The sequence below is a fragment of the Pipra filicauda genome, unplaced genomic scaffold, assembly GCF_003945595.2.
Source record: "Pipra filicauda isolate LSUMZ 115617 unplaced genomic scaffold, ASM394559v2 scaffold253_size2546935_pilon, whole genome shotgun sequence".
Lineage (NCBI taxonomy): Eukaryota > Metazoa > Chordata > Aves > Passeriformes > Pipridae > Pipra > Pipra filicauda.
In genome coordinates, this window is record NW_024104369.1 from 1,093,504 (window position 1) to 1,120,303 (window position 26,800).

Below are 26,800 nucleotides of genomic sequence, written 5' to 3' on the forward strand. Positions count from 1 at the left end.
CACCTGAAGCAAGGCCAGAAATATGAAAAAAACCCCACAAACCCACCCCAAATCTGGTTCTGATGCAAACCTGAAATCAAATCTGATTTTAAAAACTGTACAGTATTTATATAACTTTTAAAAATGCAGAGCAATTACAGATCTAGACAAAATAAGATTCTTTTTTTGGTTGGGATATACTTTTCAACTATGTTCTAACTTACAAATTTTACCTGGGGCTACTGAAGTGTTTACATGTCTTTGCCAGTGTACATACCACTTCATCCTGAATTTGCAAAGCTGACTGTTGTAACAACAAATCTTCCTTCCATTGTTCAATATCATACTTACAAATGTGGGGGAGTAGGCTGGGGAATCTGTCCATGAGATAACTACGAAAGCAGATTATGCTATTTTTGCAGTTAGAATACCACTACCCTTTAAATTTCTAGGGTGAAACCATGGTATTAGTATTGTCAAAATACTTCCAGTGGAAGAGAAAAAACAGTATGAGCGTTGGCAAAGGTAATTATAGTAACTTATTGAAAAGAACCCCATACACCATTATGTAGCCAGTCTAACAATCCTATGAAATAACACACAGAAAGTCACTTTGGCAATGTGCTTCTCGGACATTAAATTGATCAATTTCAGGTTAAGGGCTTGATTTTTTGAAACGTCTTCTAAAGGAAACTCAATTTCAGTCTGTCAAAATGTGTGAGCTTACAGCTAAGTATATGAGGGGAAGAATTCAGTCAGGAAAACACTGACAAAGTAACAGCGATTCAGAAGTAACCCTTGGGTACTCTGTTCCCTTTACATGGCTCCTCTTTCGAGATACCTTATCTTCAAAAGGACGAAAACCATAAAATAATCACCAGGGCACATCTCAAGCTGTCTCTTCAGTGTTCTGGGATTGACAACAGGTCATCTAACACACTTTTGAAGTACTGTCACTCTGTAATGAAGAGACAGGAGTTTGTTCCATGGATACACGACTTCAATTCATTTGTTCATCTTTATCCAGGAGTACCAGTGCAAATCTGAGTGCAGACTGTAGCTGTGTGACTTTGTCCTTCTCTTTCCTTGTTTTTCTTTTCCCCTTAAAGACAGTTTCCTCATGCCCAGGAGCTCTCACACTGTTTATAATGCAGCACTCCCTGTAGGACACAGGAACTTCTAATGAACAAAGTTGAAAAGGGCTTTTATTTTCATTCTAAGGCCTTAATCTTCATCACTTGAAGGACAATGAGCTGCATAATCAAAACTAGGAAACCTGACGGGCAGTTCTCCCCATTTCTTAAAAATTTGCTTTGTTGTTTTCTTGTCTGCAAACACAACCACAAAATTTCTAATCTTCAGACAAGGTAGGTCAAGGCTTCGGTGAACCATCATATTTCCCCAAGCCTGCAAATATAAGAAAATTACATTTCAGATAAAATAGACAAGATCATTAGACAGAAATAAATACAACAACAAAATAAGAGTAAGAAAATAAGATGTTCCTCACTTGTCCACAATCTTTACATATAATTTCCCCATTTGTCTGGTAATCGGCATGCTTATCTTGCAGTGTCTTATTTTCTCTTGTATGATAAAGGCTTCTGAAAAACAGTCAGACAGCACCCATCAGAATACACTGGTCATTCAATGCTACAAACACAGTGACTACAATTGCTGAAGACAGATATGAAACCTAAAAAGTCATAAACTCTCTAACTGTATTGTACATTGAGGAGTTGGAGAAAATGCAAGGTCATACTTCATGCTCCTACACAATGATGAAATATATGTATACTCCATGTCTCTTTTCACTGTATTTCAGGAGCTGCATCCTTCCTCACAAGTCTAAACTAGGAGCAGAAGGCTCTCTGTTATAATAGGAGACAGATCTAGTTAATTTTTTTCAGGTGCTGTGGAACTGTCAAAGAAATAATACCTGAAAGTTAGAGGTTTTCTTTTTATTCCCTGTAGTTCTATGTTAGCCCTTAACAGAATGATTTGGATCTAACTCTCCAGAGCTGCAGGGTATGTGCACATTCTTGCATCATTTTATTTAGGGAGTACTTGATCTTGATAGTTACTATTAGCCTATGCAGAGGAGCTATAAGAATAATTACCTTGTATTTGAATTGTCAGTTAACATTATGCTGACAAGGCAATTTCACAGAAAAACACTTTAATATTTAGGGCTGCTGCTCAATTTTAATTTTTCCAATATGTAGGTACTAATTTCTCATACCTCTTCAAAGAGTCTTTACAAAATATACCAATGATATGTCTCAAAGAAACGAGAACTTTGGTGGGCAGTATCTTGGTAGGATGGAATGGTAGGATGGTCTCTGTTATGTGACAGTAAAGCACATCTGACTTGGCTTGTATGATACCCGTTACAAATTTACTATAGTAAGTAAATGCAAATTAAGTTGAATTAAACTATTTTCTTGAGCTCTTAATTTGCATTATAAGTTGGAAAAGAAGGTAATCTGCTGCCATCAGGTCACTGAAAAGTTTAACAGAGTTTAACATAAATGGCTTCATGAGAGGAAAGTCCTGCTTATCAAACCTGATTTCCTTTTATGACAAGGTAACCCACCTGGTTGATCAAAGGAAGCCAGCACATGCAATCTTTTCAGATTTCAATAAAGCTTTCAGTACTGTCTTCCACAGGATTCTTCTGGATAAAATGTCCAGCACACAGCTGGATAAACATATCATGGTGGGGGGTGAACAATTGGCTCACAGGTTGAGCATAGAGGGTAATAGTGAATGGGGTACCATCAGACTGGAGACTTGTCACTAGTGGAGTTCTGCAGGGCTCCATCTCGGGCCCTGTGCTCTTCAACATCTTCATAAATGACTTGGACGTAGGACTGGAAGGGATACTAAGGAAGTTTGCAGATGACACAAAACTGGGAGGAGCTGTTGACTCCCTTAAAGGCAGGGAGGCCCTGCAGAGAGACCTGGGCAAATCAGAGGACTGGGCAGTCACCAACCATATGACGTTCAACATGAGAAAGTGCTGGATTCTGCACCTGGGATGGGGCAATCCTGGATGTATGGACAGACTGGGGAATGAGATACTGGAAAAACAGTGCTGGGAAAGTGACCTGGGGATCCTGGTCGATGGCAAGCTGAATATGAGTCAGCAGTGCCCTGGCAGCCAGGAGGGCCAACCGTGTCCTGGGGGCATCAGGCAAAGCATCATCAGCCAGTCGAGGGAGGGGATTGTCCCGCTCTGCTCTGCACTGGTGCAGCCTCACCTTGAATATTGTGTGCGGTTTTGGGCACCACAATATCAGAAAGATATTAAGTCATTAGAGAGTGTTCAAATGAGGGCAATGAAGATAATGAAGGGCCTTGAGGGGAAGATGTATGAGGAGAGACTGAGGTCACTTGGTCTGTTCAGCCTGGAGAGAAGGAGACCGAAGGGAGACCTCATTGCAGTTACAACTTCCTTGTGAGGGGAAGGGGGGGGTGGGGGCAGGCACTGATCTCTTCTCTGTGGTGACCAGTGACAGGACCCAAGGGAGTAGCCTGATGGTGTGTCATGGGAGGTTTAGGTTGGATATCAGAAAAAGGTTCTTCACCCAGACGGTGGTTGGGTGCTGGAACAGGCTCCCCAGGGAAGTGCTCACAGCACCAAGACTGACAGAGTTCAAGAAACATTTGGATGATACTCTCAGGCACATGGTGTGACTCCTAGTGATGGTCCTGTGTGGGGCCAGGAGTTGGACTCCTTGTGGGTCCCTTCCAACTCGGCATATTCTGTGATTCTGTTTACCAAATTAGATAGCATCAGAAGCATCACTGGGAGAACTAAAAGGGGTGTGCCACCAGTGTGAACATCCTCTAAATACACAATTGTCAATGCCCAGCATGTGGCACTTATTTAAGTACCTGGCCATAGGCAAACTCTTATCCCAGGTCTGTTAGAATTGTAAGACCACTTACACTGTGGAATACATACCATACCATATAGTAAGTGACCTATTACCAGGTCTATTACAGATTCTATTACCACAGAACCTGTATCTTTTTTTCAGTTTCAAACTCTATTCACCTTGAATCAGGGGTAAGAACAAACATTTCATTCAAACTCCTTTACTGTAAATTCTATAGAGGACCTGACAATATTGGAATAATCTTTTTTTTCCTCCCAGGGCCTAAAGGGTTACAGGCTCTTTTAGAGCCTTGCTGAAAAGAAAATCTGTTTCTGCCTGAAAGAGATAAAGTAGTTCATAAACACTTACTGGAAATCTTTTTTCACACTGACATGATGCATGTTCTCAATAACTTGTATGTCTTCTCCAGAACATATCGTTTTGTGGCAATTTTTGCATAAGAATGTTATTAGTGAAGGATTTTTCTTGTATGTCTTGCGCTGATCTTTCTTTGCCTTCATTTGTTTTTCCACTATACTTTGCAACTGGAAATTCTGAATCTAGAAACAGATCAGTAAGACCACTGTAACATTCTGGTGGAATGACAGCAATAGTTTTCCAGTTATTTTACTGAGTTCACTGACAACATGACTTCCAGTCAATTTTCCCCCCTTACCAATAGAAAACCAGACCTTTCTAAAGGACTAGAAAACACAGATTATACAACAATTACTTACAGAAGAATTCAAAGCCATATGTAGTAACGAATATTATTTTAATTTTTCCTTCTCTAAGTAGATTTCAAATAGAAAGTATTTCATACAATATAAATTAGTGGGAAAGTGCAGAGTTGTAGTAAATACCTTATTTAAATACTCTTCCTGTGGCATCTTCTGGACACGCTGAATGGCCTTATACATCATTTTCTCACGGAAAATATTAACATCTTCACGTTCAACAGCTCCTGAGCCACTCGGAGCCACAAGAGCATAGGTGCTCTCATCAGCTCGAGCTCGACCACGAGCCTACAATTTGCAAGCAATACAACAATAAACAGCACAATGTTCCCTATGACATCACACAACATTTTTTCCTAGTTTCATGATGGAGGACATGTATTATTCCTTATGCAGTGTCTCCAAAGAGCATTTTTTTTTCTATTTAACTCAGACAGATAAAGAATCAGTGAATAACATATAGTGTTTCTGCATTATTGTCAATGATACCTGTGAAAACTGCTCAGAGATTTGTGATTAGCACATTTTGCAATGCTTAAACTGTATTTTGTCACCAAAATATAAACATGCATTTAAATATTAAATATATAAATATTTGTGCTCACAAGTTAAATGAGAGCATAGTCAAACTGATATTCTGATATGTAATTATCTCTAGCTGTTGGTGGTTTGGTGTACATACACTGGTGGTACAAATTCTCTGATATCAACTGGTCTGATGATCATATTCTCATACCTTTTCTACTAAAAGAGCTTACTGTTTATGTAGAACTTTGAATGGATGCTACATCATTAAAACATGGAGGCAGATTTTATATTGCCTACAGACTGAGGGTGGCAACTGGAAATGAACCTTGTTGCAAGAGCGTTTTCTCTTTTAGCCCTCAAGTATTTCAAAATTATTTCCAAACACCAGGTATATGATTCACCATTTGCACATTCCAAACAGAAAAGCAGTATTAAAAATAAGTTGTGTGTGCAGAAAACTCATACCTGCACCATAGCAATTTCATTGGTGACAAGGCCATAGCGAATAACGATGTTACACTCTTTGATGTCCAAGCCTTCCTCAGCTACAGTAGTAGCAATAAGTAAATTTAAATTTCCACATCGGAATTTATCAATAACTTCCCTTTGCTCATTCTGTAAATTAAAAAAGAAATAAAAAAATCAGTATACTAACTTTCAGTAGAAGTTTCTTTTTTCAGTAACAAGTTTCAGTAATTATAGTCCCATCGTTTCCAAGCTGAGTGTCAAATGTCATGTGGCTTTAACAACTGCATTTAAGCACCTTGCAAGATCACAAATGAGGAGTTCCTATTGAATATAATAGGTGTTTAGCATCTTTTTTTGAGGGAGAAGGGAGCAGAAGCCAATCTTTTTAAGGTAACTGAGCTTGGGAGTTTGTAGCCTATGTCAAAGGTACTAGGAGATTTGATAATGTAGTTGTTCTATTGTTTTTAAAGTCTTTAAATACTTATTCCGAAGTCTGGATTTCTACCACTTCAGTCATGTCCAATCAAAGTATAGGCTTCTAAGTCTAGCTCCAAAGCACTTAAAATTGCCCATAATAAATGGAGATAATAATTTTAGTGATCTGGGGAGCACCAAAAAGCACAATGATATACTTAAAAAATAAAGCATCCAAAAAAATAGACTTCTGAATCATCTGGGTATTGTCACCAGCTTGAGCAGAGGGACAGAAACTTGCTATTTGCTATATTCAGTTTCAAAATGCAGAAGCTATTGTTTTCTTTGTGCAATGTGGGCTACAAATTAAATTCCAGGTTTCCATGGAAAACAAGCAACTTTTTGAGGGAACAATTCCTAACTTTTTTTGAAACTGAGAGCAGCTGAAGAAAATGGGCTCTGCCCAACAGTAAACCACACCATTTTTGCTTAAAAGCTGAAGTAGCAATTTTTTGGGGAGTAAAGAGCAGAATAGAAGAGAGGTTTCACTATACTGATGTACTTTGTTTTGAAAATGTTTAAATTGCAAATGGTGTATGAAATCAACACAATGGTACAAGATGAACACAATTGAGTGTTCAATTGTGATATTTTCATTATGAATTTTGGCAAGTTATGGTTATGTCTCAGTGTGAAGCATGCATATAAGCTGGTATAATTTGATTAAGCAATGGTATTAGAAAAAGACAGGCATATTCAACTTTGTAATTTTATTTTTTAATTCAATAACTAAAATATCATTTTAAATACTGTTGTCCTGATAAGTATAAACTCATTTTATGATTGCATTTTTTCTCTTTCCATTTTGTTTACTTTTCCTTTATATGCCTCGCTACAGCTTGTGTCCCTTTTGACTATATACTACTCTGGGCAATGGATGCTGATTACTCCTATTGCCATAGAATCCATAACCAAAAAAACCTTCTTTCTTGTGGAAATAAAATTATTCCAACATTATTATTCACCTATCCAGCAGCTTATGAAGGTAAGTTGCTAGCAAGTATGAAACCAGAACTCTAGGCTCCACTGGTCTAGTACTAAACCAAGCTGTTTTCTGAAATCATGTACAAGATGCAATGTTGAAATGTATGGTTCTGTACCTGAGTCATGGGTTTCATTTCACTGTTATGTCCAGAGCCGATAAGATAATGGGCCTTAATTCCCACTTCTTTAAATTTTGGGTTGTCTTGAATCCACTGGAATAGAGCAAAGGCACTTAGACGAGTCTTTGTGAAAATAATTCCTCTAGGTTCCTCAGTCTTCGTGAACTCCTCCATTAAAGTATTTCGCAGCTGTATTAGATTCTCATTTTCATGTTCTGGCTTTCCAGCCAACTTTTTCAGCCACTTCTTTTTTGCTTTAAAAATAATGGATGTAAATTAAGAAAAAGTAACCATGTAAAATTACAGCTCTAGAAAAAACCCTGCAAATAACAAAACAAAGAGCAGCTTTCTATATAATACTCTCAGCATGGCTAATTCACATTCAGTTTGAAGAACTGTGGCATACCAGTTATTTTTGAAATGAGTTAATATGCATTAAAAACACACTAATCAATCAAATAAATTACCATTATTGTACACTATATCTCACGGTGAGAATAAATCAAAGGAAAAAACCTTTCTATACAAAACAAGTGGTACAGTTAAGTGCACTGTATTAAAGGGCTAAATATCAGCTTATATTTGCAAAATAGTTTTAAAATAATGGAAAAAAGACTTACAAGAAGAAACAGATTAATATGCACAGCCTCAGAGCTGATAATGTTTTTATAAATTTAGACATAAATTGTCCTTGGGATATTAATTAAAGAAGGAATCTTCATTAGAAACATGTAATATAGTACATATCAGGATGAGCACATTTTATGCTCTTACGTTTCAATATACTCAATATAAATGAATGACTCTCTTCAACTGGCTCTACTGACCATGAGCAGGGAAGATTCCTCACGTGTTCTCATTTTTAAGAAAACTTCTAATATTTAAAAGTCTAGGTCATTGTCAGATGATTATGCAAACTCAGTAAGAATACTTTAAGGTGGGGGCCTTGTGTGTTACTACTCTCACTGAAGTCATCACCCTGTGCAGATTATTGCAGTGCACCTATTCCAATGCAATTGTACTCAACGGCCATAAACTACACCACCACCTAGAGAGTGGCTTTCTGACTAGTCTTATTCATACTTTAGAATGTAATCAAACATATAGAAAGCCATACAAAAAGTAGGTAGATATAACAAACTCCCACAATTTTCCCCTTAGTTAAACCTACACTAATGTCTCCATGGGGTTTATCCCCAAAAAATGAATTTTGCTGTTAAAAGATGAAAAATTTTAGTTTTTTTTCTATTACTCCTGGCACTTTTAGTAGTAAAATCATAACAAACTGGAATATAATTTCTTTGAAATTTGTTTATCTGTGGAAATAAAAACAATCTAGAAAACTCATTTTCATTTTTAATTAACTTTTTGTTCTTAGAAATAGCTCAGTACTGAAATTCTAAATAAGGAGGCATAAAGAAAGTATGAAGAGTTATTAAAAAAACACACTGACATTATATAACCTATTTTTATAAGTTTTTTCAACATTTCCTGAATTTCTCAATGATCAATCTAACTTTGAAAAAACAAAAAAGATTCATGAGTCAAGGACTGAATGAATCCCAGTTCCAAGGTGAATGATATGAGAAAAAAGGCAACTAACTTTGGTCTTTGAGGCTTTATCCTTTGTTTAATTCTCTCACTAAGTGCTCTTTACCTGAAACTAACTCAAGGTCATCACTCCTATTTCTTAGTATAAAAAAAAAATTTGGTAGAAAGTGTTGGTTAAGAACCCATAATTTCATTACTTTTGTATTCCATTTGCTCAACCTTTTGCCCCTCAAGAGTGTCTACTGGAATACACATTTTATGTATCTGTCAGAGTTTCCTCAGGGACACTTCCTTGGAGGAAAGCAGAGAACAGTTTTTACTTACTGGCAGCAAAAAGAAAGAGCCCTTAGGCCAGAGCTGAGGAACTTCTATTACACGTTGTGACGTGACCCCACTTTGGTGTTGTTTAATGTATTCAAAACTGTATGAACTGGGACATCAAGGTACTGTCATAATAAACAGCACAGCAATCTCTAGGATGTAATAACTGATGGGCCCATGCAAACCATGCTAGTGCATAATTATGGATTTCAAATATTAAATATCACAATGTATTTCAAACTTACCATGAAATAAACCTATTAGAAATTCATCTGTTTCATCCTGTTTTGATACAGCTGGTTCATCATCATCATCATCACTCCTTACTGTCTTCTTACTTTTCTCCTCCTTATAAAAGTTATTTAGGTGATTGTATGCATCCACCATTCGGATACTGTCATTTATCAGGAGAGCATCATTGTATTTCTTCAAGTGTTCTGCACAGACACGTTCCTTGCGTTTTTCTTCTTTTGCAGCTAGAAGTGAAAAAAATACAAAACCACAAAAACATGTCTGTGTATAGAATGACCCAAAGAAATCCAAAGCTGGGTATATTTGCTATGCAGTTACCTCTTCTCTCTTCTCTGATCACCCACTGTTCGTATGTCTGAGTTCCAAACTCGGATTTTGGATGGAGCTGGCAATAGTTTTGTATTTCTGTCATGATCTCAGTAATTTTCTCTCTAAATGGATCCTAGAAATACATTGATTAGCAAAGTAAGTAAGCATCTTTTGGCAACAGAAGTACTTGCCCAGTACCACACTGAGTAATTTTTTAAAAAGTTAAACTTCCAATTAAAAAACAAGTAAGGTTGTTAAATACATTTAGTGTTATGGAAATATATAGTTCACAATATTAAACAAATTATATTGTGAAATCACACTTTTTAAACAGAATATAATGTCACTCCAATACAAACATATCAACTATGGTTCAGAAGGTCTTTTGACCAGACACTTAAAAATTTAACTGACATAAGTAAAAAATTAGCTCTATTTAATTTTACTGATACTTTTCCATACAGAAGAAAGCAACAATATTCAAATTAGGACTATGGGTCATCAAAAGTCTATAGAAAAAGAGCATTGGGCAAAAGGTTTTGATACCATACAACATCCTTTTAAACAGAAATACAACTTTAATACTGATCTGTTTGAAAAAACTTACCCTTTTTTTGTCATTTGCAACCACAGTCTTCTTGGACGGCTCCTTCACCTGATTCTTTAACTGGTCCTCATGCTCTTCAACAGTCATAATTCTACATGCATCAAGATTGGCACAGATCTGGGAGAAAACCAAATGTTATTTCTTTAAATATTGAATGAGTTATTCCACATGAAAACTGAATTAATGCAACAGGGTTTCTCATTTAGATATTTATATAACTTTATTATCTTCCTAAAAAAAATGGATAGAGGCCTTATCAGCATAAGAAAGGCCAAGTCTTTGAAAAGGATTTGAGATAAGCTGCACAAGTTAATTTTTAGGCATGAAAAATGATCCTTGCATACAGGAAAACATTTGTAGATTGGAGTGGAAAATAGGTATTTTGAAATAGCATCAGTACTTTGGAAGAGTAAATTTTGGAGCACAAAATAAATAAAAACAATGGTGAAATAAAAAAAATTTAAAAATTTCAGGATTAATTGTAAAAGTAAGACCTGTTATGAGAGTAGAAAATAATTTGAAATTATGATTCTTGGAACAGGAAGGCAGAGAACATTTCTGTGCTAACTGCACAACTGAACTGGACTTTTCTGCTTTTGATCTCTTCCAAGGAGAAAATACATACATGTCTGTCATTGAGTCTCAAGTAATAAGGGGAAACCTTACCATTTTTATGAGCAGAGAAAACAAGAAAGGAAGTCTGGCAGATAACCTTTGTAATGTCTTCAGCTGTAGTTATCTATTTCAGCTTGCATATTTTGATTACATTTCCTTAGATACAAACCCCAGCATCCTATCATTAGGATTTCAGAGCTGATGAAAAGGAGTTTTCTGCTTTTTCCATTGAAAGTAAGTTTTGTCAAAATACCTCACAATTCTACCTACTTCAATACAGAATAAAAGTAGAATAGGTCTCACCTATTCAATATCACATTCTGTTCTTGTGCAAGTTACTAGTCAGGAGATTTCACTGGAGTCTTTTGTATCACTGGGCTTTTGTATTACTAATGTAAATCCAATTAATTTCAAGTAAAATATAGTTTCTTTAAGTATAGAATTTAACAAATTATCTCTGTTCCGGTGTTCATGCAACTCCACAATACTCCCCTCTCAGTGAGTAATTCTAACTGAAAAAACCAAAACACATTTGTACGCTACCTGTATCTCACAGGTGGTTTCTGCTTTGTATAAGTATTCAACATTGTTTTTCATTTTCTTGGGTCCACACAAAAACTCAGCTTAGTCACTCTAGATATGCAGGTATAAAATACATCATCTGTCTAGTGTTTAGGAATACACAGTAAATTATAATCTATCAATGGAAAAATAAATTTTTTAGTAACTATAAAACTATAAAAATACATTTTGGATTTCTTGCCCCTGAACTTCAGAATGTTTTTCAAGTGAGGCAATCTTTTTACTTCCCTTTTCAACAACCCTACTTTCCTGTAACGTAAACTTTATTTGTATGTGGATTTCCATAAATTTGTAGTGCGTCAATTTTCTGAATGCCTATGAGCTGAACTTCCACGTACACATGAAAAAAAAAAATTAGATTGTATATTTGGAGCCTAATGCCGTCTTTAAAAGTTCTGCTTGAACAAGACAATGGCCCTTTGATGGTTTGCAAGTGTGAGAGCTATTTACTTTCAGAATATGGTCTTCAGCTTTTGCGTAGGATTTTGCGCCTCCTACACCAGGTGAGGCTGTAAGTCCCAGAATCTGAGGCTGTGGGATCAGTGGTTTGTTTTCTTTTGCCAGCTTCCTGTTCTTCATCTTTTCTTTTAAGTAACGTCGCATTATATTGTTGTAGACACCTTCCTTCTGCGTGTGATGACACTCATCAATAATGATAAGGGAAAAATCTGGAAAAAAAAAAAGACTCCTAAAATTAACAATTTTATTTCAAATGTAGAATTTGTGTGACTAAATCTTATAACAGGTAAGGATGGTGTTGACTAATTAATGTATTAGGGAATTGTAGTGCTGGAGGAAAGTGTGGATGGAAGCTGTATATATATCCCCACAGTGATTTTAGATTTGGCAAAAAGGGTAAACATTTGGTAAAATACAATTAAGAGACCCCCCTCCATTTCACTAAGGCTGGAATTCCACATAACATGTAATGCAGACCTGTGTGGAAACAGATGAAAAAAGAAAGCACAGAAGTTTGGAATAAAAAACTTACAACTAATTAGGATGATTTATATAGGCTGCAAGTTAACCAAGTCACAGCCGTAGAAATGGAGCTGGCTGTGTTCATGCTTTCTTGGCTTTGGTCCAGCTAAACTTCCTAGCACAGGTGTAATAGCACAGAGGAAAAAACGAGGTGCAGGGCCACCTCAGCTCTGGAAAAAATGTAGCTCCTTATGAAGGAAATTTGGCAAGGTGTGCAACCCATTCAAAACCCACTTTGTTAGACAAGCTGGTTGGGACTCAGCCCAATTCTAAACTGGTCAGCAGTTCCAGATGCCTCTATACAAGATTACAAAATTATTCAGATTTAGGAAAGTTTATTAACTTAGCCGCAGTGGAAAGGAAATAAGAATAAGAAAATCTCTGGTACTCTGCCTAGGTTAATAACAAGGCATTCTGAAGGACGAGGGGCAATTCTGATGTCCCCAAGTGGCTCTGCAAGAGTTACTTTGGATCAAGCAATACTGCAGTCAGCACTAGGCACTGACAGACACAGACTGACCCTCAGGTTTCTCTGCTTTCTCTGTAACATCCAGACTAATACTTCTTTTATCTCAGGTCCATTATTTTGAATATCATAGCTCTCCCCTCAGCTACATCCTGCCCCATCTAAAAAGGATTTGATTGCATGCAAATAGAGGGAGAAGTTAACTTCTCACAGAGGAAGGTCACTGCAGCCCAGATCCTGGAGCTGAAGTCATCAGCTGTTCCATTATTTCTATGTCACTGTCACATAATACCACTTCTTTTCTGATCTCCCATAGATACCTGCCACTTTAGTATTCTGGGAAAACAAGCTTGCCTCTTTAAATTTTGTTTTCAACTTCCTTCATCTATTGTAGGAAACTATTACATCTGCCAAGCTCAGAGAGACACACATTATAAGTAATATCACTGTACATTAGCAAAATTTTAAGAGTTTAAAGAATACTACTTTTATAACAGATTGGCTTTTATCTTGTGTTCCATTGTATTTCTCAAACTACAAACTACATTTGAGTTTTTATCATGGTTTTTCTCATCCTGTTTATGGCTTCTATGTGATAGGACTCAATGCTCTACCAAGCTTGGAAAGTGGAAACAGTACAACTGTAAATGCACGAACTTGTGCTTGAGTGAGATAAAATAGGAAGCATAACAAATATTTAGTACAAAAGAACTATAAGAGTCTAATTTTGGCTTGAAAAATTTGCATGCTCATTAATTAAGATCTGGTTTTGACTCCCACTTGCATTTATAAAATGAGTAAATTGAAAAAAACCTACTGAATGTGACACATTTTTCCTCTGCAATTTTCCAGACTTGAGACATACTTTTATTCCTTCTGTAAAAATTTCAGAATTAAAAACTTGCCTGATAAGTGGACACCTTCTTCATCTTCTTTGTCTGCATTTATCAGTGAATTCTCAAGGATTTGTGCTGTACTGATGATGACATCATTTCTTCTGACAACTTCAGGAAATGAGATTTTCAGTTGACAATCACCACTTAAACCAATAACCTGATACCAACGCTTCAGGAATGGATGAAACTCTGATTCTAAATGCTGTTGTACCAGTGGTACCTGAACAAAAGTTTCCAAAGAATTTAAACCAGAGCATACACAGGATTAAAAACACATGCCTGTTTGCCAGAAATGTTGTTAGCCGAACAAAACAAAACCAAGCAGTAAAAATCCCCAAACCTATTTCTCCCTTCCAGTTTCTCCTGTGAAACTTTTTTTGTCCCAAGAAACTTGGCTTATCTGTGCCTTAGAAAGAATGAACAAGCCATGCATGCTCTGGCTCTTTAACTGAGCTTATAACATGCTATAAAATTTATTCTTATAAGAGGATATGGATATTGTTTATTATTTCAATAAAGTTCTTAAATGTATTTCTATATTTTAATATTACAGTAGAAGATTAATTTATATGTGCTAAATTTAACTGTAAAAATTACAGCCGCTATCAGAAAATCTGAAAAAATATTCCTTAACTACTGTGAGACTCATTAGATGGCCTTCATTACCAAACTGAAACACAAAATGTGAAGAATATTTTTATTTTTTAAAATTCATTCTAATTTGAAATTTTACTTTTTAAAATAATGTGGTTATTAGGGCACATCTAAATTTGAACTTGCAGTGGGGTACACTGAAATAATTTGAGCTTGCACCAGGATGATGATGCAAAGGAGATGACAGTCTAGAGCTGTGTGCCTTTAACATAGGTACATCTAGAGAAGCTGCGAATTGTGTTTATATTCATTTTACAATGTCTATATTAACAATGCATGATGTTTAAAAATTATTAGTCTTAAAAAAGTGGACTAACATACCTTATTAACAAGTACTATGACTTTTCCAGGCTCTGATGCTCTTTTCTTCTTATCCAAGTGATCTTTGGTAATGTAAACAGCCACTCTGGTTTTACCAGTGCCTGTAGGGAGACATATTATAATATTCTCCCCATTTAGTGCTGGCTTTGCAACTTCCATCTGGTAATCTCTCAGGGTCAGATCTGGCTCAGGTGAAGCTCTCCTCTCCTCTTCATCTTCATCTAAGGGTAGAAAGAAATATAAGTATCAAACAGGAGGCATAAAACATATATCAGAATATTGAAAAAAATTTCAAAGAGAAAAATACTGACTTACTATCAAAAGCGTCTTCTGAATAAATAGAAACAGGGCATATTAGGACAGACAATGTTACTCTGTGGACCTGTGCAACTCAGGATCAGAACTGCTTATATCCAGTCACCAATTGGAATAGGTGGAATAAGCCACAGTATGTCTTCACCTGTCTATGTTGACATGACTGCTATTATGTATGAATTCAAAGATACGGTTCAGTAGCACTGGGACCAACAAAAGTTGTGTTCAGAGCTGCAGTATTTATTACAATGTAGTCAAATTTATGTGATGTTCTCCTTCATCAATACTGAAATTTATTTGGTCGCAAGGGAGCTACTTTTTTAAATACTTCCAAGAGTGGAGCCACAGAGAGAAAAAGAGATAGGGACCACTTAAAAATGATGAAGGGAGTTATAAAATATAAAGATCAAATAGATAAGAAAATTCAACTGCCCATACAAGATAGAGCTAACTGCAGAACGTATCACACCTATTCATGGTAGATTATGTTGCTTTTTAGCCTGACTCATACATAATGCAATTGAGCTGTTCATTAAAAAGCCATATACATTTGTCACCTAAGGCCAAAGCCTTCCATCTCTCATTTAAAATGCAATGGCAGAGTTTAGATCTATGGCTCATAGATGAGACAAACAGTGTTCAAAACTTAAAAGTAGAAAAATGCTGTTGAATTATTTCAAGCAGTAATAAAAGCATATAAAGTCTCTTGAGTTTACATATATTTAGGGAGTCAGAAATTATATATACCTTAATATCAGAAGGATTTATTTCAATGGAGTTTTTGTGGTTTTTTTCCTCTACAAATATGTTTAGATCACCCTCCATCTATTAACTGCCCTCAGTGAAGAAAAGATACAAATTCATTCTACTCGACCAAAAATGAGAGAAAAAAAACCATATAGTTTTGTTCCCTGATATCATTTAGTGAAGAATCATGAGGATTTTATTATCACTGAGACATTACACACAAAGTAAGTATATTTTTCTAGTATTCCTGATTCCATTAAATAAAATTAAACTAACAAAAAGTAATGAAGCTTGATAAAATACTGCTGATGGAAACATCTGAATGCCATTCTTAAGTGTTTTTTGCTTGTTTTGCCTTTTAGTGTGAGTGCAGGGCTACCTGGAACGCAGGGAAATTTGCACGAAAGAGTACTTGCTGTCAATTATCTGACTTCTACTACTCTCTTTTGAGGAAGAACGTTGTTTGCTTTCTGGTTGGCTAAATTCAATAGTTCAATCATATTGAAACTAGCACTTTATCACCCATCTGTTTGGTTAAATTTCAGTTCCTTAACATCCTCAATTAACGGTGTAGGCCTAAAAAATATTTAACTTAGCTCTTTCCTAACTTCCTCAGCCCCTGTTTAGACAAAGGCTCACACAGGAATCTTTTCACAGATTAAAAAATGTAATAATTAAAGGATTTTCATAATGCACAGTTTAACTTTAGGGAAGTTGTCTGCCCTTGTACAAGGCTCATATGAATTGCTAATTCCATTTTTTCTTAAATGTGAAATGATCCTTGCACAGAAAACTGCAACTGAATCCACATGATTCTTTGCATTAAAATCCAAAACATAACAATGTATTAAGACACCATCCAAACATCTTTGTTAATACAGCAGCCTCACTGCAAAATTTCAAATTATAAAATCCATAAATATCTCAAAGTTCATCTGCATCTCTTTAGCAGATGCTTAGTTGTTCTCACTGAGTTTACTAGGCATGATTAAAAAGCGTAAATGTTTTTAAAAACTTTTTAAGTAGTTGTTTTTAAAGCCCACATGTAAACAGAACATATAGAAAGTAAACATTGGAAAAAAAATCTGTTCTGCATTCTTCACCAAAGTGTAGTGATTTTTTTTTTATACTGGTTACTAGACATAGTAAATGTCCAATTTACTTAATGGGAGATATTTCAGGAATCTTAAAGTATCAGGCCACACATATATATGTGCTGCCACACACCAGCAGCCTGGATTGACCTGACCAACTGATACAGTGTGACCACCCCCAGAACACAGAAGTTTCCGTGCCCAGACATTTCATATGACACAATGAGGAAAAAAATACAATGTGACTTATGAGTCTCCTCAGTTCATGAAGAAGTGTAAAGTGTATTCTCAGGAGTGAGCAATACATAGACTAAAATCTTAGCTAGAGTGTAGCAATTTAGATCTGAGTTACCCTAAATTTTCTGCATACTTATAGATTATGTGGATTTTAATATTTAAAAAGCTTGAAACTAAAAGTATTTATAGTAAGCGCTTTGCAGGCATATCATATATAACATTTACATGATGTTTATAGGTTTATTAGGCAGAGCTGGCCTGAAAGGTACCCAAATTGTTTCTAGCCCTTTTACAAGACACAGTCCCAATACAAATTTTACAAAGGATAGATTCCAAAGAGTAGCTTTTGAATTCTGTGTAGGCAAACAGGCTGATCACCATGGTGGGCAGCTGCAAATTTGTTCTGCCTGAGGTCTAAGATTTGGGAAAAAAAAAAAAAAAAAGGGAAGAAAAAATATTGGCATGTCATTTACAACAGCAGTGTTTAATTAGGCTCAAACTATACATAGCAAGATAATACCTGTTTGCTAAGTATTATGTAAACACACCCCAATATCTAGTTTAAAACTGTATTTAAAACTTGCACATGTGTTTAAATGTGGGATTTGCAAAGGTCTTCAGATAGTAATCCCCATTGATTAGGTTGCTTTTACAATTAGGGCTACTAAAATACTTAGGTAGAACGTAGACCTTCATTACTGTTCTGCAGGTACCCTGGAAATGCTTCTGCTCACAATTAGATACTTCTAAAACATGTTCTGTTCCCTCTCACTTACCCTGTGCAGGGGCCAGGCACAATCTACCTCCTTTCTGAGAGCAAAAGACACGTCTATGTGGCAGCATTGTGAATAGCTGTACAGGTGACTGCACTGGATGACTTCTGTAAGTCTCTTCAGCCTATGTGATTTTATCATTCTGTCTCACTGACTATTTCATATGATGACAATGTCTAGAGACCTACTCAGACAAGCTCAGTAAATCAACTCTTTTGGGGGCTAGGACTTAGGTCCAGACACTTAAAAATGGCATCTGTTTTCCAAAAAAATAAGAGTAAGTCTGGCATCTAAATACAGTGAACTAGTGTTCACAGTGAAAGCCTTCCACTAATTTTTGTTCCAGACCATTCACAGAGTGATTCCCCTCCAGAGCTTATTTTGTAATTTCTAAATAACAGAAGGGAAACATACCTGAATTGCTGGTTGTGCAGCTCTGACCCAGGTTTTCACTGAAGTTACGGACACTTCCATCTCCTATGGAGACATCTGACTCTAAATGAAAACCACAAACAAATGTAGTATAGTATATTTGCTGTACAAATATTAATAGCAAAAGCATATTGTTTGCTCGCTTCCTAAGCTGTTAAAATAGGCTAGACGGTTATCAGGCAGGGATGGCTGAGACATAATTTTCTTTGTCTTTGTAAAGATAAAAATATGAACAATATAATTCATTTTCTTATGGAAGAAAATATGGAGTGGAAGATTAAAATCCAAAACATGGCAGAGGTAAGGCAATGTGGGTCATGATTCATCGTTTGAAAGCAAGAGTCCAGACATGACCACCTGCATGATCCCCTCTATCCTCTCTATCCTATTTTATCTTTTCAGAAGAGTGAAAATCCAAAAAAAAATTGCTTGCAAACTGAACATTCTCTTTTACTCCCTGTAAGCCACGAGAGCTATACCTGTAGTAGAATAAAAACAAAACCAGAGCTCTGAGAACCAGAGCTCTGAGTTTTTTTTTTTGTTGTTGTTTTTGGGTTTTTTTTGGTTTTTTTTGTTTTTTTTTTTTTTTTAACTTTCTTCATGTAACAGGGAAAGAGCAAACCATAGTTCCCAGGTAAATACAAGCAGTGATGAATTATTAAATCTTCCAAACTGTTTGCAAGCAAAAGCAGAGCCGGGATGGGGCCGCCCTGCCTGGGAAGTCCGCGGGGATATTCCCGTGCTGAGCTCTCCCTCTGCTGGGCGATCACTGTGTTACACTGACTTGTTTTTTCGGTCACCAGCGTAATTTAAACAGCCGGGTTTCCCCCAAATCGGTCCTCTCAATACCTAAAGAGACACGCAGTTCTTCTAGAAAAGTCTTCTGCAAACTTCTTCATCCTGAACTTACCTTAAGGTAAGCTTATGTCAGCTTACCTACAGCACTCTGCAACTGAGCCTACAGTGTGCATACGAAATCAGTCATTGACTGATGTTTTGCTTAATCAGCTAGTGAACTTGTGTTATATCAAGTTTTTTCCAGTGAATACCCTATTATGGTCCATTTTTCCCAATTTATTATCCCCAACAAATAATTCATAAAGCAAGACAGATTCTGTGAATGAGAGTTTAGAACTGAAGTTACCGTGTCTTAAAAGGAGCTCCTGAAATATAACTACAAAGTAGTTGGTAAGTGAGGTGGAAATTAAACCTAGTCTGCATTCGGTAAATTTATGAAGCTACCTTAGCTACCACTAGGAGTCATGTATCAATAGTTTTTCTAATATAACCGTGAAAAGTGATGCAAACACTTGTCCTGCTGTCCTACAGTTGTCATCATTCATTCCATACAGACCTCAGAATCTGATCCCACTATTAATCACCATTATCTATAGGAAGTGGTACGATAGACAAGGGCATTGAAAACTTTAAGCACCTAAATTAAGCCACTCTCCTGGAAATCTGTGCAATCAACAGAAAGGCACAAAAAAGAAGAAAGCCTCACCAGTTGTAAGCCATGTTCAAAGACCTGTGACAAGACTATTAAGTAGCATTAGGGAAAATGAAGATGATACTGCTATCTCCCATTTTTACTTTCTAGGAATCTATATAGGATAGGAATGAGGACAAAATTAGGATTCTATGTATCTATTCCATATGGTCTCCCATCTAAAATCATCTAAGATGTAAAAATATGCATTTATAAGGTGTTTTGTACATAATTATCTGAATAACAATGTGCAGCACGCATTACACTATAATATCTCAACAGAAAACAACAGTGGTGAAGTGAGATGCAAAATTAATCTTCTTCCAAATGAAAGGTGATTAAAGTTCTCCTTTTTCAACTGTCTCGCCTTTCTTGAATTATTTAAAAATAAAATAAACTAAGAAAACAAACAAACCAACATGTACGCATTTCCAAAACAATGAAGATAAAAGAGTCGATACTCTAACACTATTTTCACCTCTTTTGCTAATCTTCCTTTAGAGTGCTTCTTGCACATTGTAATGTAGAATATTCCACAGAAAGATTTTCAGTCACTTTGCACTGACTAATTAGTAAGTATAAACACAATGGAATGCAATGAAAAACAAGTCTTGAAAAACAGAGCTGCTATTATTTAAATTGTTCTTTGTATAAGTAACTGTAGCCTTAATCCAAGTGTTTCACTTCTGACCTTGCAAACTTATTTGCTTTTGTGTTGTTTTGTGTGTGTGTAGTTTCTTACCTGTGTTTTTGTATGCACAATTTTTCTCTAGTTATCTCTTAGGCTAAATGATCTACTTCTGATTTGCTTTTATGACCCTGCTGCACTCATACCTTCTGACTCCCTCTGTTTCAGCTATTCAAATAAACAGGTCAGAGGAGGCTTCAGATACAATGCAAATTGGAGTAATTTCAAGTGATTTGAGAAAGCTTCTTTCTGCTTGAAATATGTCCTTTTCAAGACATGAAAGAACGGTGGGAACGTACTGCAAAACTGACAACACTTGACAGCATCAAATCGCAAATCAGGTGGGTTCCCAGCATACTTGGAAGTAGAATCTGGGTTCCAGTTTTCAGTGCCTGGTTTAAAAATACAGTCTTACCAGGTCACAAGAAAGGATGGAAATGGAAAAAGAGTTGAGTGCAGTTGAGTGTACAAGCACATAGAGATCGAAGCTTACTGCACTTCAAGATGGCTGATGTGAGCCTGTTCCTCTGCAGCCATGTCCATGCAGCACTGTCTCCTGGCAGTGCCTGTTACACTGCATCTGCTCTGCTGCTTTAGTTCAAGTCAGAAGTGCACGTTTACAGTGAATCTGTCAATTGTCCCCACTTACACCACTTTGGTTCATATCACAGAGCTGGTTTAGATCAGAAGAAATTCATTTTCAGCTGAAACAAAATGTTTCATGTGTTCCAGCCACTTCACTTGCAGGTATACAGTCCACACCAGACTTAAGTCAATCTGAACCAAATGGACAGAATCCCTGTACTAAGTACACTCTTAGGACCATTTCAATGAACAGATCTGCTCAGCTGCACAAACTGCTAATACCCATTATATATTAATTTCAGTACAGTTCATTGCTGAGGAGACTGTAGTTTTCTGTCCAGAATTAGCTTGTGGCAGGCTAGTTAATAACTAATAGATCTAATTATCTGTAATGCTCAACCTGGCAAGAGTCAAGTAGAAGACCAGGCTAATAGCAATGAAAACCTACCCTTCGTGAGGCCCAGTAAGAGCCTTAGCCTTGCCCAGGAAGGATTCCAAGTAACAATGAGGATAATTCAGTCTAATCCATTTTGTAATTATCCTTAAATATTTGGCACCTCTTCTTTATACTGCCAAATTATGTTCTAATCCAGGAAAACCAAGCTGGTATTTTTGCTGTAGTCAATAACTCAGTATTTGCTATGAAGCATTGTGATATGCTGTTAATATTATGATAAGTGAGAAATAGGCTACTACTGTTGTACACTGAAAGGCTGTAGTTTTTCAGAGCCAATTTTTTAAAAATTTATTCATGTTTGATAAAAAAGAGCAACCTTAACTGTCTTACTCCTTTGGCTGAGTAAGCTCACTAGAATAATTTCAGATAGGATTTGTCTCAGTTGTAACTATTGTTCAAGTTCCATCTGAACTTGTAACACAAATGAATGGCTCCTTAATCATGCAGCATATGTTTGAACCATTGGTTCCCAACTATGTTTGGGAATTGTTGCTGCTAATTGCTGTTGCTGTTAATCAACTCCCAAGACATGTTTTGAAAAGTAGATCTGTGTGAACAACAGGCCACAACAATTTCTAAAAATTTGTACCAAGTTCTCTCAGTTACTAAAGTTTAACTGGTACCAGCACAAAATACCATTTAGTCAACAAACCTGAATCTACAGAATTCTCTCCCATGGATGTTTCCAATACACTGTTCTCACTGATGAAACTATCATTCACATTTTCTTGCTGTTTCAAATCCTCCACTGTGGCATATCCTGGTTGGCTTGTAATTTCTGTTTCTTCATTTGTACTGTTCTTCATCTCATTTTGTCTATTCTCTGTTCCTAGAAAACAAATAGAAATTCTAAAGCCCTATAAAACATTTCATTGCTTTTAGTGTGGAGCACAGAAAACACAGAACTAACCTGTATTCATCATGTACATAACGGCATAACATACAGTCTTGGTCTTGACTCAAACACAATATTTGGAATTTTGACATTTTTATAAATATTAAGATATTACTCTGTAGTTAGAAATTAAATTTAAAGAAACAAATAGATTTATTTTTATAAAGTTCTCAATTTCTATGTGTAGGCGTCTGCTAATAACAATGTGGTTTATTGTAACAAATCATTGATGATCAACCTGTAGTGCTAAAATGTAGCACCAGTCTTCTCCTTCCACAGTACCCAATGAACCTGTTCTCAGTGTTTCCTGTCCATGACCTTATGTCAGTGGATGCTCCAGCACCACACACCTGACGTATCTACACACATACAGGATTGTGTACATGGAAAATTATTTATCCTCTGGCAAGAGCCACACAATTTATGGCTTTACATATTAGTCTGTACAGTTTCTTTTAGGGCCTGCATTGCCCAAGATTAGAGAAACTGTGGAATAAATGTATTCATTCAGTATTCCATCAAAAAAAACTGAATTAAACTTAAGTTTTACCCTATATCCTCTTCACTGTACTGAAAATTTAGAAATGCAAAATTTGAAAAGAATTGAAAATAAAAATATGAAAAGAATATTAATAATTTGCATGTTTGTGAAATATTTGCTACTCTGAATGAAACTGAGGACCAGAATTAAAACTAGGACCACAATAGCCACTTAGTTGCTGAGCCATTCCCAGGATCTGTGTTTCACTCAGAATGATCTTCTGAGGCTCTGACTTGGTTGGTCTTGTCCTGCAGACTGCAACACTCAACCATCTTTGAACTGCATACTCAAATACAGCAGCTGTGTATCTGTGTCTGGCAGAACACAGGCTGATTCCTGTCCAAAACCTTCATGCCCCTCTTACCCCAGCCTTATCGCATTGATCCATATGCAGCAACTAAAAGCACAGATACATAGTTCTGGTGAGCTCCTCAGGTGAGCAGGCTGAAGCTGATAAATGGGAAATCTATTAAAACACGTTAGTCTCAAAAATCTTATGAAATATACGTGGAGCACAGTAAAAATGAGAGATGGAGTATTTGGGGGCTGCTTCTTTTTTATATTTTAGAATCCAAGGGAGCACTATGATAATTTTACAATATTATAATCATCATACAGGAATAAAAAGTAGTGGCTACTTTAATAGTTTATTCTATTATTGATATATATAGTATATACTTATAAGTATAAATACTTACATGTTTAAGCACTGTATTGAAGGAGAAATCCAGGTAAGGTCAGTTTTGTTTGTTCAAATTAAGCTTCAGAATATTTTTTATGAGTGATTATAAAAACATCACACTGAAAGCCGATAGGATTCAGTTTAATTACAACTGAATACGTACTATGGCAATTCTCATACTGCTTAGTAAGAACTTTTAGTGTTTAAAAATCTATTGATTAAGCTGTTAAATAACTTGATTTTTAAATCCCTGGACAAGCAAAAACATTAGTCCCAGGGTCACAGTGAAATCCATACGACGGGAATCTTACATTGTTTCTTAAATAACAGCACAAAAAAAAAAAGAGATATTAAAAAAGTCAGTAGTAGTGAAATAAGATTATTACCTCCTGTATTTCCACTTAAATCATCTGCCAGGTCTCCATGTTGGGTTTCACGGAGAGCAAACAAAAAAGGAGAGAACCAATCTTTCTTCTGCATTATTCTGCTTAGAAGCTCCCTTGCACCCTCTCTGTTCCCACGATTGTCAGTAACAGTCTGGATCTGGTGGAAAAAACCCACAAACAATCATTGTATAAATTTTGGAAATGGTTTGAGAAAGTTAGTAAGAATCGTCTAGGTACATTTCCCTGTCATCATTAAAACATACTTTAAATAAATATAGACCTGCCCCTAATCAGAAAAGACTTACTGCAGTTTTGTCCAACCTCATGTTTATCCCATATGGTTTCAGGTGGGATATATAAGACTTATGAGATCTGAAATTTAATTGGAGAGACTGGTAGTACTACACAATGGTTACAATAATAAGAACTATATAATAATTATTAGTATTGTGGAATAATAATTGGTGTTCAGACTGGTTTAGGGAATAAGCAACTTTGATTAAGGAGAAGTCATGTCACACATCTTACCAAAACTCAGACTTAATCTGTAACATGATCTTATAGATAAGATAGAACATGTCCCTTCTTAAACTCTGGTTTTATCATCTCAATTTCCACTTAAAAATACAATAACTAAGCCTCTAGAAAGTCACTATTGCCCTCAAAGAAGCTATGGAAAAGTGTCCCAAGGCTGTCACAAGCAGAACTTGACAGGCAATCACACTAGAAATGAAATGATAATCCCAAGAGCAAAGCAGCCTGAGATAGGTGTTCAGTCCTCAAAGTTAATTTTCTTGAGGCTCACGAATCCCCCATCCTGATATACAAGGAAATGGGCAGACATTGCCGTGGGAACACCTGACTGAGATTGAACACTAAAAGGAAGTGCATGGGAAGTGGGAGTAGGAAGAGGCATTAGGAAAGACTAGGCTCCACTGGAGTTGAAACTGACAGGATTGTGAAGGGTACTGAATGGCTTAATGGAAATACCAGAGGCAAAAAGGTGGTCTGGGGGATCACAGGGACCCATTACCGGGGAATGGAGCTGGTAACCTCCTAAAAGGCCTCTGCATCCACCTGTGTGTTACCATGCTTGACTTCTGATTCATTAGGGTGTAGCTGATTCTTGCTGCTACCTGACAGTCACAAGACAAAGTTATGTATGTTCCTGTCATTTAACTGAGACAGAGTACAAAACTACCTCAAAAGTGGATGCGAAGGCTCAGAGTGCAAATGTGATGTAGCACCCTTTGTTTACCAGTTTTCCCCTTATTGCTCTGGCAATTATTAATTTAATGTGTTCTAACACCATTTCAGGATATACATTTTTTGGGTTTCAAGTAAGTTTCACACTCCAGGTAAGTAATTTTTAGCCAAATGGGATAAACACTGGCAAATGTCTTTATCAAAGGTTAAAACTTCCTTGTTCTTGTCAAACTGGTATTTCTGTTCACCTCATTGTCTACTATGACAGTCTTTAGTGAACCTATGGTAAAAAAAGGGGAGACAAAGTCTTGCAGTCTTGCTTTATTTTAACTCAAGTATTCTTTAGGACTTCACAGGCCATTGCTACTTCCTGGTATGATTCAAGAGCCAGAAGATACTTAATGACACTTAATCTCCTGAACCTAAGGTCTGGGGCAAAATAACAAGTAACAGTAAAGCCTGGTATATTTCTTCCAGTGACTTGGTTCATGGCATTTTTCTTTCACAGGTTCTTAGCTGGCATCCCACCTGCTGTCCCATTGTCAACGGTCTTCATTGGCTTACCTGGAGCCATTTCTCTTTTCCCCCAAGTTTGGGTACTCCCTGTTCATTTTTGCACTTACTAGGCCATTTCTAGTTGTGGTTTCCTACGTGCCGCACCCACACTGGGGCTGGGCAGTTTCTGTGGCACTGCCCGGCACCCAACCTGGCAGGTGGGCCACTTACCCGCTCCAGGTCCTCCTCCTTGAAGATGCCCATTTCCAGGCACTTCTCGGCCACCTGCACGGCCCGCATCCTGTCCACCAGCGTGCTGTAGAGCAGCTGCACCAGGTGCACGCAGAGGTCGTGGTCGGCCTCTTCGGCCGGCGAGGGCAGCTGGCTGAGGCTGGGGTTGGCGTAGCAGGCGGCCAGGCTACAGCCGCCGTGCTCCAGTGCCTGCAGAAACTCGTGGAACCAGCCGCAGCCGCGGGGCCCCCGCTCCACGGCCCGCAGCAGCTCCTCGGCCCCCGCCACAGCGCCCCCCTGCAGGAGGGCCGCCCGCACCTTCTCCCTCTCCTCCGCGCTCAGCGAGGGGAGCTGGTCCAGCACGGGCTGCACCTGGATGAACTGCTTCAGCCGCGGCCTGAAGCAGGAGATCATGTAGAGGAACCTCTCGTCCCGGTCCCCCTCTTCCATGGCCGCGCTGGCGGTGCCCGGCGCCCCGGGGCTCCTCCGCGGCCGCGGGAGGACGGCGGGGGGCGCGGGGTCTCCCTAGGTGCCGCTGCCGGGGCTCCGCAGGCGGGCTCGGACTCGGCCTTGGGAGCAGCAGGTCCCCTGTCCCCCTCCGCGTCTCCTCCGGCGGGCGCCGGGCCGGCCCCACTTTATTGCAGAGCCAGCGTCGCTTTCGCTTTCGTTTACGAGAGCGCTGTGTGGGGCCGGGACACGGTGCAGCGGGGCGGGGGCACTGCGCCTGCAGGGAAGGGCACTGCTCAGTGCCACTCCTCAGTGTTTAAACTGAAACCTTTAACAGTAACTGAGTTTAAAAACTCAATCATAAACGTAAAT

General features: G+C 37.4%; 1 protein-coding gene across 1 annotated transcript; it reads right to left on the reverse strand.

Moving 5' to 3' along the window:
• Positions 1-499: 499 nt before the first annotated feature.
• On the reverse strand, positions 500-26,695 carry IFIH1 (interferon induced with helicase C domain 1). Its single transcript, XM_027734197.2, has 16 exons — positions 25,982-26,695; positions 24,050-24,206; positions 22,198-22,374; positions 18,309-18,389; positions 14,729-14,949; positions 13,763-13,973; positions 11,861-12,078; positions 10,214-10,330; positions 9,616-9,739; positions 9,291-9,521; positions 7,171-7,427; positions 5,594-5,743; positions 4,727-4,888; positions 4,233-4,423; positions 1,490-1,583; positions 500-1,386 (listed from the first exon to the last, which is right to left on the reverse strand). The coding sequence occupies exons 1-16, from the start codon at positions 26,429-26,431 to the stop codon at positions 1,204-1,206; spliced, it is 3,024 nt and encodes a 1,007-aa protein (XP_027589998.2). The 5' UTR covers positions 26,432-26,695; the 3' UTR covers positions 500-1,203.
• Positions 26,696-26,800: the final 105 nt, after the last annotated feature.

Excerpts from the sequence above, each read along its gene's own strand:
- IFIH1 (XM_027734197.2), bottom strand. The coding sequence starts at position 26,431 with ATGGAAGAGGGGGACCGGGACGAGAGGTTCCTCTACATGATCTCCTGC. Across the intron at positions 13,974-14,728 it reads TCATAGTACTTGTTAATAAG|GTACCACTGGTACAACAGCA; the intron begins GTATGTTAGTCC and ends ACTTTTGTTCAG. Across the intron at positions 7,428-9,290 it reads TCTAATAGGTTTATTTCATG|CAAAAAAGAAGTGGCTGAAA; the intron begins GTAAGTTTGAAA and ends TTATTTTTAAAG.